Below are 10,099 nucleotides of genomic sequence, written 5' to 3'. Positions count from 1 at the left end.
ATTTCACTACATATGTGTTTCCTAGATGTATAGCTACTAGATACAATCCATAACGCGAGTAATCAGGATAATTCATTTTGCTCTTCAATACACACAAAGAATAAAAATATTTATAAGTATTTAAAAAAACTAAACTAGTGAAGGGTCAATCTAAGTATAGTTTTATTTAAGTGTTATATATTTTGGAATTTGGATAATATTTTAAATGTTGATTATACGTCTACGCAACTAGCTTTTGTTGCAACGTTACAGATTGACTTATACCATTAGTGATTTAGTGCCGGTCAAACAATGCACTCCGATATTCTATCATTATTTGTGTTAGTTAATTACTACAATAGACTCCGATATACTTCATCTTGCAACTTCAGTCCTTTAGGAATTTGCATGTACTTTTACTTTAATTTTTGACTATTTCGTGACAATTAAGTATTTCATACTACTTAAAATTAAAATTTAAAAAAGTAATGTATATTAATAACACGAGAATACATTAAAACAATCTCAACTTAAATCCCCTATGATTCATATCTATTTTTTATGTTTTGAACGGCGCTTTTAAAAGGGTTTAAACACAAATTTTGATTGAAGAATACTATAACTTTTCTTATTAGTAGTATTAGAAAAAGGAACTAAAAATACCTAAACATAATTTAAGCATATACAATATAGTAAACCATAGGTCTAGGGTTGTTCACGCGATGAGTTTAGCTTAGTCAAGGTCAACTCGGTTCAAACTCGAAAAAACAATCTACTCGGCTCAAAACACTCAACCTAGTTAAAAACTTGAGCTTGAACTCAACTCGCATACACTCAACCTACCGAACCGAACCGTTGCTAAAATCGAAATAACCGAAACCATGCGGTTTTCAAAAACTGAAAACCGAAATTTCGATTACGGTTTTACCCAAAAAGAGAACGGAACCGTGCACACCCCTAGTGTCTGCTTACAACTCACCTTTATTTTTTCGCCCCTTTCGCCTATTAAATCAGAACTTTTTTGCTTACATCTGTTATTAAATAACAATAATATTAGATCATAATTTTCCCGCTTCTTTCCTATATATTTAGACTAAAGACCCCCTACAAAGTATCTTATCGTACAAAACTTACGAATGACATAGAAAAGTAAAAAAAAAGCGATGACATTTTCATAATTATTTTTAATCAAAATTACCCTAAAAGATCAAAATTACCCAATAAAATCACTTGTAGAGTAATAAAGATACTCTACAAAATTACCTTATAAGATCAAAATTACCCTACAACATCATTTTACAAAATTACCTTACAAGGTCAAAATTACCCTATAAAATCATTTGTAGGGTATAATGATAATTACCCTACGAGTAAAATAATTAAGAAAATGTCACCGTGTTTTTTTACTTTTTCACTCCATTCATACGTTTTGTCTATTTATTTAATAGTTCCTTATTTGTATTTGATCTTTTGTCTATTTACATTTAATATTTCATCAATCTAAGTATCTAACCCTTTTCATACACAGGTTTCTAACTTAGTTGTAAGGCTACTTGGTGTGGGAAATGGATGATGGGCCTCCACGTCAGTGCCACGTAGGATGGGTGTGAGGATGAGGCAAAGAGGATGGACTTAAGAAAATAGAGGATGGACCTAAATATATATATGTGTAGTATGTATATGTGTGTGTGTGAGAGGGGTTTTGTCATCCTCTGACCGTCCTCTTCGTCTACTCCCCCCCCCCCCCATCTTGACAACGACATGCCACCCGAAATGGTGTTTGGGGGCGTCGTCGGGCCTGGACGGCCCGCACCGAGTGGCCTAATATATATTTGATAGTTATGAGGAAAAGTACAACAAAACTTCTTAAAAGACTACGATTGTGCAGGGACCATTTTGTAATTCACTTATAAAGTCATCATCCGTATCTTTATGCTCTCAGTCCCTCACTTCTGGAGAAAGGAAAACAGAATCCTGCACAATTAAAAAATTTTAATTCACAGATTGAATCTCCAGTTCGAATATGATGCATATGCGATCGCTGATACTCCTCCTTTCAATCTCACTATCCCCCTTGTTTGGACTGAGTCAGGTGCTGTTTAATCTGATCCTTCAATTTCTATTTTATGCATAAATTACTGAACTTTTGCTCAATTCCTAGTTTATTTATTTATTTTACTAACATAAGTAATTGATTCTGAACAATAAACAAAATAATAATAATAACAATAATAATAATAATAATAATAATAATAATAATAATAATAATAATAATAATAATAATAATAATAATAATAATAATAATAATAATAATAATAATAATAATAATAATAATAATAATATTGGGTTATTGATTTAAGATGGGTTGGGATTTTAGGATTTGAAAATGGAGAAATGAGGTCAAGATATTGAGTTTTTGAATTTTTTTTTTATGATATTGAATTAATGATAATTGAATATGACAGATTTGTGAGTCTGGGATCGGGTATTGTGATTCGGAGAGTGTGTTATCGTCGAAGATATTGATCGCGGGTGGGACGGTTGTAAATGCTGATCATCAGGAGGTTGCTGATGTTTATGTAGAGGATGGAGTTATTGTTGATGTTAGACCTAATATTAAGGTATATAATCTTGGTTATCTATTTTTTCTGTAAGACCTTTGGATTGTTTAAAAAAAAGGAATTTTCATGCTATTTGAAGCATACTGATTCTCTTTCACAAAAATTAATAAGAACACGATTAACGTATTATTCCATACTTTGGGTATGTTTGGTGTAGAGCTTTTAGGAGCTTCTAGCTTTAAGCTTTTAAGAAAAAGCTCCTACTCAATAAAAAGCCTTGTTTGGTTGAAGGAGCTTGAAGCTTTTAGATTAGGAACTTGAAGCTTTTGGTTGAACGCTCCTACTAGTAGCGTTTAGAAGGAGCTACAAGCTTTTAGGGAAAAAATGACTATTTTAACCTCTAAAGATAATGAACTTTTTAATGCACAAACTTTTTAAATTTTAATTATGTCCATTTTTTTTTATACATTTTATTAAAAGCTCCAGTTACTCTGCCAAACACCAAATATATCTAAAAAGCTACAGCTACTAGCTACCAGACCAGCTTCCAGCCACCAGCCACCAGCTACTTTTGCCAAACATACCCTTTATCAGTCAGATTAGTTTATATACGTGGCATACGGTTTTGAATTTAACTTTGCTACATGGTCGGTTTAACCTTTTTGAGGGCCTAAAAGGAATTCCCAAATCGTAGCCCTTTCTGTAGAAATAATATATTTTTCGCTTAGGATCCTAACACGTGGAAATATGATGACACATATTTTTTATATACGATTTCTAAAAGGCACAAAGTCTATGTTACATACTTATGTATACTCAGTGTGACCATAAAAGGCACAAAATCTATGTTACATACTTATGTATACTCCGGGGTTAAGTTATTCTACAAAGACTCCTAAAAATAAGAAGTGTAAGAGGACACGGGGCGGGTGTGGTATAACGCGTTATACTAATTTTCAACGCGTGGATGTCGACCGCCGCCATAACGAAAACGCGTTATATCATCACGGTTTGATGATTCCGTGATATTTTCAACGGCGTGATGGTGTTTAATTGTGAGGGTAATTGTTGGTTGGGGGGAAATTGTTGGGTGTGGTGGTGAGTGATGACCACCCCCACTAAAAAAGCTTGTGAGTGATGGAAAAATGGTTCATGACATGGCGGAACTTGATTGGTGCTTATGAGTGATAAATTCTATCACTAGTGAACCACCCCTAGTCCCCTAAGAAGACATTATAGACTATAGAGTGACAAGTGTCAAAGAACCTAAAACCTAAACCCACTAAACCACCACCCAAAACCTAAACACCCCCCCCCCCCCCCCCCAACACACACACACAAAAAAAAAAAAAAAAAAAAAACTAAATGCTAAAAACTAAACCATAAAGCTAAAACCCACAACTAAATGCTAAAAAAATCTATTTTTTTTTTAATATTTTTGTTTAAAAAAATCGCTACTTTTCGTCACCCAATTTTTTTTTTTGGGTAGGTGGGGGGTTTAGGTTTTTGGGTGGTGGTGGGTGTTTAGGTTTTTTTTTTTGGTGTAGTGGGTTTATTTTTATGAGCCTTTATACACTTCTTATTTTTAGGAGCCTTTGTATTTGATCCTAAACCGTATACTCAGTGTGACCATATTAGTCCAGTACCTGATAAAAAGTAACTTGTATACTTGTGGTTAAAACCGTACGTTGCTTCCAGTATTTGTATTTCAATACGAGTTTAATATCTGCAGGTTTCCGATGGCGTTAGAATTATTGATGCTACAGGAAAGTTTGTTATGCCAGGTAAAGATTGTTCATCGAATGTCATTGTTGGATGATTATCTTTTATAGTTGAAATTTACTTACGGAAAAATATTGCATAATAATATCACGACATTACTCATTACGGGTTGTGATACTGCAGGAGGAATTGATCCGCACACACATTTGGCGATGGAATTCATGGGTACTGAAACGATTGATAATTTTTTCAGCGGTCAAGCGGCGGCATTAGCTGGCGGGACGACAATGCATATAGATTTTGTTATTCCTGTACAGGGTAGCTTATCTAAAGGGTACGAGGCGTATGTCGAAAAAGCAAAGTTATCTTGCATGGATTACGGGTTTCACATGGCCATCACTAAATGGGACGATACCGTTTCCAAAGAGATGGAAATTATGGTCAAGGAAAAAGGTTTGTATCTTGCACTCGTAAATTTTAGAAACAATTTTTTTTTTTTTTTTTTTTTTTGTAACGGGATGATGTATATATTTTATCAAATCCATCTAACCGTTAAAACAAATCTAGTGGCCACCCAAATATCATTTCGGTTTTGTCTATGCAATCCTGCGAAAAAGTTATCGGAGAATTGTAAAACGACAAAATGCCCCTAAACTTGAAGTTTTCGACATTACAGAGCTGTAAAATGACAAACGTACCCCTGAATCTACTTGAAATATATTTTGAAAATCTATATTGAGATGATTCTTTCAAGTAGATTAAAGGGTATTTTTGTCATATTTGGAACTCTAGATGTGACAAAACGCCTCTAAACTTGACATTACGGAGTTGTGAAATGACAAAAGTACCCCTGAATCCACTCAAATATGTTTTGACAATCCATATAGAGATGATTGTTTCGATAGACTCAGGGGCATTTTTGTCATATTTGGAACTCTAGATGTGACAAAACGCCTCGAAACTTGAAGTTTTTGACATCATAGAGTTGTAAAATTACAAAAGTACCCCTGAATCTACTTAAAATATATTTTGAAAATCTATATATAGAAGATTATTTCAAGTTGATTCAGGGGCATATCTGTCATATTTGGAACTCTGGATGTGACAAAATGCCCCTAAACTCGAAGTTTTTGACATCATAGAGTTGTAAAATTACAAAAGTACCCCTGAATCTACTTAAAAAGATTTTGAAAATCTACATAGAGATGATTCTTTCAAGTAGATTCAGGGGCATATTTGTCATACTTGCAACTCTAGATGCAACAGAAGCTTCAAAATTTTAAGCGCGTTTTGTCGTCTTATAAATTTTCTGGCAAGTTTCAGAATCCGCATTAATGACACGAAACTCATACTTCGGTGGCATTTGTATACAATATCCCCTTTTCGCATTACTAAAGTATTTGTTTGTCTCATAACCTACAGGAATAAACTCGTTTAAGTTTTTCATGGCCTACAAGGGCTCTCTAATGATCAGCGATGAGCTTTTGTTAGAGGGCCTTAAACAATGCAAGTCTCTTGGTGCATTAGCAATGGTTCATGCAGAAAACGGAGATGCGGTTTTCGAAGGACAAAAAAGAATGATTGAACTTGGTATTACTGGTCCAGAAGGACATGCTTTATCAAGACCCCCGGTGGTACGTGATTGATTATATATTATCTAAGTTAATATAGATCGTATTCACATATGTGATGCATATGTATTCTTGCAGCTTGAAGGGGAGGCTACAGCTCGAGCAATCCGATTGGCTGCTTTTGTGAATACGCCTTTGTACGTTGTTCATGTCATGAGCATTGATGCCATGGAGGAAATAGCTAGAGCTCAAAAATCAGGTTTGTGACTTAGAACTCGAAAAATCATAAACAAGCTCAAAAAAATAGGTGCGCCTCGCTGCGCCCGGGCGCCTATACACGCGCTTTTTGCGCTTTTGACAACATAGGGGAGTTAATTACTGTTTTCGTCCCTGTGGTTTGTCAAAAATCACTATTTCAGTCCATTAGTTTAAAAATTGCGGTTTCAGTCCCTGTGGTTTCACTTTCGTAACCATTTCAGTCCCTGTGGTTTCACTTTCATAACCATTTCAATCCATTATTCTGTTAAGTACAGGGACTGAAATGGTTACAAGGAGGACTGAAATGGTTGCGAAAGTGAAACCACAGGGACTGAAATAGTGATTTTTGACAAACCACAGGGACGAAAACAGTAATTAACTCCAAAATATAGGATGTATCTATGACTTACTAATCTTGATATCAAAAAATCTGATATGACAAGTTTATATGTCAATTAATTTTTTTTTGTTTTTTGTAATCTGTCATGTGATAAAAGTCCGCTATTATAAGCCTTGTAAAATATGAAAGTTTTTTTTTTATTTTTTTTATATATAAATAGCTCATTTAACAAACATAAAGCAGCATACCGGTTATGGAAATTTATTGCGTTGTGTATATTCATAGCGGGAGATTTGATGAATAGTTTGATCTTTTCTTCTGAACTACAGGGCAAAAAGTTATTGGAGAGCCTGTGGTTTCTGGCTTAGTTCTTGATGATTCCGTCCTATGGGATCCTGATTTTATCACAGCAGCAAAGCAAGTGACTATCTTTTTGTTCTTTTTCTATATAATTTTACGTTTCCTTATCAAATTATCTTTCTTTAAGTTGGTACGTTAAATAACTAATTTTTCTTCAGGTTCGTTATGAGCCCCCCGATAAGAGCACCGGGGCATGGTAAAGCACTTCAAGCAGCATTATCAACTGGAATCCTAAAGGTTCATTCACATAAATTGCTTAATGTCTGTATCTATATTTTTTTTTTCTTCTCTGGAGTGACCTTTTACTGGAGCTGGTAATTCAAATGGGTCAAAATGAATCAAATCAAAATATAGCTAAATCCTCTAAATCGTTATATTCAAATACTTTGACTATTTCGGCAATGATATTGCTTTTGGAATCATCACTAAAGTGTTTTCTGGTTCACCTAGCCTAGCCTGTTTCAATGCGCACATAAAGGACCCGTTACAGCCGAACACATCTTGACCCGACCGAAAGAACATATATATAATATAATCCTATATATATATAGGATTCGGTTCACCTGAGAACCACAGTGAGTTGCGAGAACTTGTGAACCACTGGTGGAAATCCTACGTCCCGTGCGAGTTTTTCCACCTTTTTTTTGCACAAACGTAGATGAACATGTAACTAACACATCTGTATAAAAAATGCAGAGCCAGCATATATTCGTCATTTACACTAACGTAAAAAATATTTACAACAGCACCTGATGTCAGCATTTACACACATGTAAATTTGTTTTACGTTGACGTAAGTCCACGCAGACGATTTGTTTTAACAGTTGATTTTATTAAAAAAAACCTTTTTAGCCTTGTTCTCTTGGTTCTCACTTCCATATATATATATATATATGTATATATATATATATGTATATATATATTCTTAGACCATGTTTGTCTGTGGTTAAACTTGTGTTCTATTTTTCCAGCTTGTAGGAACAGATCACTGCACTTTCAATTCTACACAGAAGTCTTTTGGAATCGATGATTTTCGGAAAATACCAAATGGGGTCAACGGTAAATATACATGTTCTACAACCTTGGTATACCAGCCTTTTCACATAGCTTCAAGATGCAAATCTATGTTACAATTTCGTTCATGTTTACACAGGGCTTGAAGAAAGGATGCATCTTGTTTGGGACACAATGGTGGTATGATAATATTAATATCAACTTTGTAGTTTGAAAAATAGTTTTTGAGTTCATTATCCACATTAATTGCTTTTCTAAGTCATAATTCAATTTGGTGATTACAGGAATCTGGTCAATTATCCGTAACCGACTTTGTCCGTGTAACAAGTACAGAATGGTAAAATATTTCCCTCCGATATGTAGTGTATCGACAATTTTTAACAAAGATGCCATTTTTCGTCCCTGAGGTTTGGCTACTTTTGCGACTTTCGTCCAAAGGTTTGTTTTTCCACATCTGGATCCAGAAGGTTTAAAATCTTGCCATTTTCATCCGACTCGTTAACTCCATTCGTTTTTTTTTTAACTTTAAGTGAAGGGTATTTTCATCCTTTTACCTGTTTGGGTGGGGAGAAAGTCAACAGAGGTGGATCTTTGTTTCTTATAGTGTTTGTTTTTTATTTTAATAAAAAATGTCTAAAAAGACGGAAATGCCCCTCATTTAACGGAGAAAAATGGATGGAGTTAACCAGTCGGATGAAAAAGGCAAGATTTCAAACCTTTTGGATCCAGATGCAAAAAAAACAAGCCTTTGGACAAAAATTGCAAAAGTGGCCAAACTGGTAAAACCAAAAGTATCTGAAAAGAAAGCGGGTTGATAGTTACCCGACCCAAACCAAAAGTAACCCGTTTTGACCTATTATTCAACTTGTCCATTTTGCCACCTCTATTTTTTTTTTTTTTTTATTTATCTACCTATTCGGTAACTTTTATAGTCTAGAAGATGCATTTGGGAGTAGAACCCGGTCAAGTCAACTCCATATAATTCTATTTTTTTTCAGTGCGAAATTGTTCAATATATATCCAAGAAAAGGAGCTATACGTGCTGGATCTGATGCGGATATAATCATATTCAATCCAAATTCAACTTTTCACATTAGTGCCAGTTCTCACCATTCTAGATCAGACACAAATGTATATGAGGGAAGAAATGGGAAGGTAATTCATTTGGACTTTTTTTTTAGAGTTAACTTTCGTTTTGCTCCCTGTGGTTTGGTCACTTTAACGGTTTTGCTCCAAACCTTTAAAAATATCCATTTTACTCTCTGATGTTTCGTTTTTTTTGCCAGTTTGCTCCCCGCCTCTAACACCATTCAAATTGTTTGTTTTTCCATTTTGCTCCCCGCAGGGAGCAAACTGGCAACAAAACCAAAACATCAGGGAGTAAAATGGCTATTTTTAAAGGTTTGGGGCAAAACCGTTAAAGTGACCAAACCACAGGGAGCAAAACGGAAGTTTACTCTTTTTTTTAATTGCAGTTTGGATAGTATTATATACAATATCTACTCATTAAATAATGACCATTTTTTTTATATCTTTAAATTTGACATTTTGACCTAGAATTATTTTTGTTATATGGATAATGACCCAAAACGAATAATTTTATATACGGGTCGAAACATAACTCAATTATTGAGATAAAATATAACTCAAGTTTTTTAGTTTGTAGGTAACATGTTATATTTTTAAAGTTTAGCACAATTATTGTGCAGGTGTTAGCTACATGTTTTATTTCAGTTTTATATGTAATTTTTGGTTCTAAAACATTCACTTGTTGTGCATTCAGGGGAAAGTTGAAGTAACAATTGCTGGCGGAAAAATTGTATGGGAAAATGACGAATTAAAGGTTGTTCCCGGATCTGGCAAGTATATATCAATGCCGCCATTCAATTATCTTTATAACGGTATTGATAAAGCAGATGAAAACTACCTTACATCCCTTAAAGCTCCGGTCAATCGCATCAAACCATCTCTATAAATTGCAAGGAAAAGATACACACTTTGACTAGTTTAGGTCAAACCTACCACCTGTAAACCTTAAAAACCTACGCGAAACCTATTTTTAACACCATTGTGAAAAAAAATATAATGTTGGTGTCATTCTTGCGAGATAGTGTATTTGTCTCGTTATCGCATCTTGAAAATCCTGGGGTTGACTTTAAAGTCAACATGTTCGTTTTTTTTTCTTTTTCTGAAACCATGTAATGCGCGCAGTTGCGTCATACATTATAAGTTAGCCTTTTAGACTGTTTTTTAGCAAGGTTTTAGAATGTTTAGTAAACTTGATTTGTATATAA

General features: G+C 34.3%; 1 protein-coding gene across 1 annotated transcript; it reads left to right on the top strand.

The window, feature by feature from the left end:
* The first annotated feature begins 1,913 nt into the window (after positions 1-1,913).
* Positions 1,914-10,099, top strand: LOC110899773 (dihydropyrimidinase). Its single transcript, XM_022146662.2, has 13 exons — positions 1,914-2,071; positions 2,445-2,600; positions 4,273-4,324; positions 4,446-4,715; positions 5,685-5,896; positions 5,972-6,092; positions 6,761-6,848; positions 6,950-7,028; positions 7,763-7,850; positions 7,945-7,985; positions 8,090-8,142; positions 8,804-8,960; positions 9,589-10,099. Exons 1-13 carry the CDS (start codon positions 2,003-2,005, stop codon positions 9,778-9,780), a joined length of 1,578 nt encoding a protein of 525 aa, XP_022002354.1. The 5' UTR covers positions 1,914-2,002; the 3' UTR covers positions 9,781-10,099.

Source organism: Helianthus annuus, chromosome 13 (assembly GCF_002127325.2).
Source record: "Helianthus annuus cultivar XRQ/B chromosome 13, HanXRQr2.0-SUNRISE, whole genome shotgun sequence".
Classification (NCBI taxonomy): Eukaryota; Viridiplantae; Streptophyta; class Magnoliopsida; order Asterales; family Asteraceae; genus Helianthus; species Helianthus annuus.
Note: the sequence above shows the minus strand (reverse complement) of the source record. Positions and strands in the feature narration are given on the sequence as shown.

Coding starts and splice junctions, on each gene's coding strand:
- LOC110899773 (XM_022146662.2), top strand. CDS start 2,003: ATGATGCATATGCGATCGCTGATACTCCTCCTTTCAATCTCACTATCC. Junction 4,716..5,684: donor AATTATGGTCAAGGAAAAAG/GTTTGTATCTTG, acceptor CATAACCTACAG/GAATAAACTCGTTTAAGTTT. Junction 6,093..6,760: donor AGCTAGAGCTCAAAAATCAG/GTTTGTGACTTA, acceptor TCTGAACTACAG/GGCAAAAAGTTATTGGAGAG.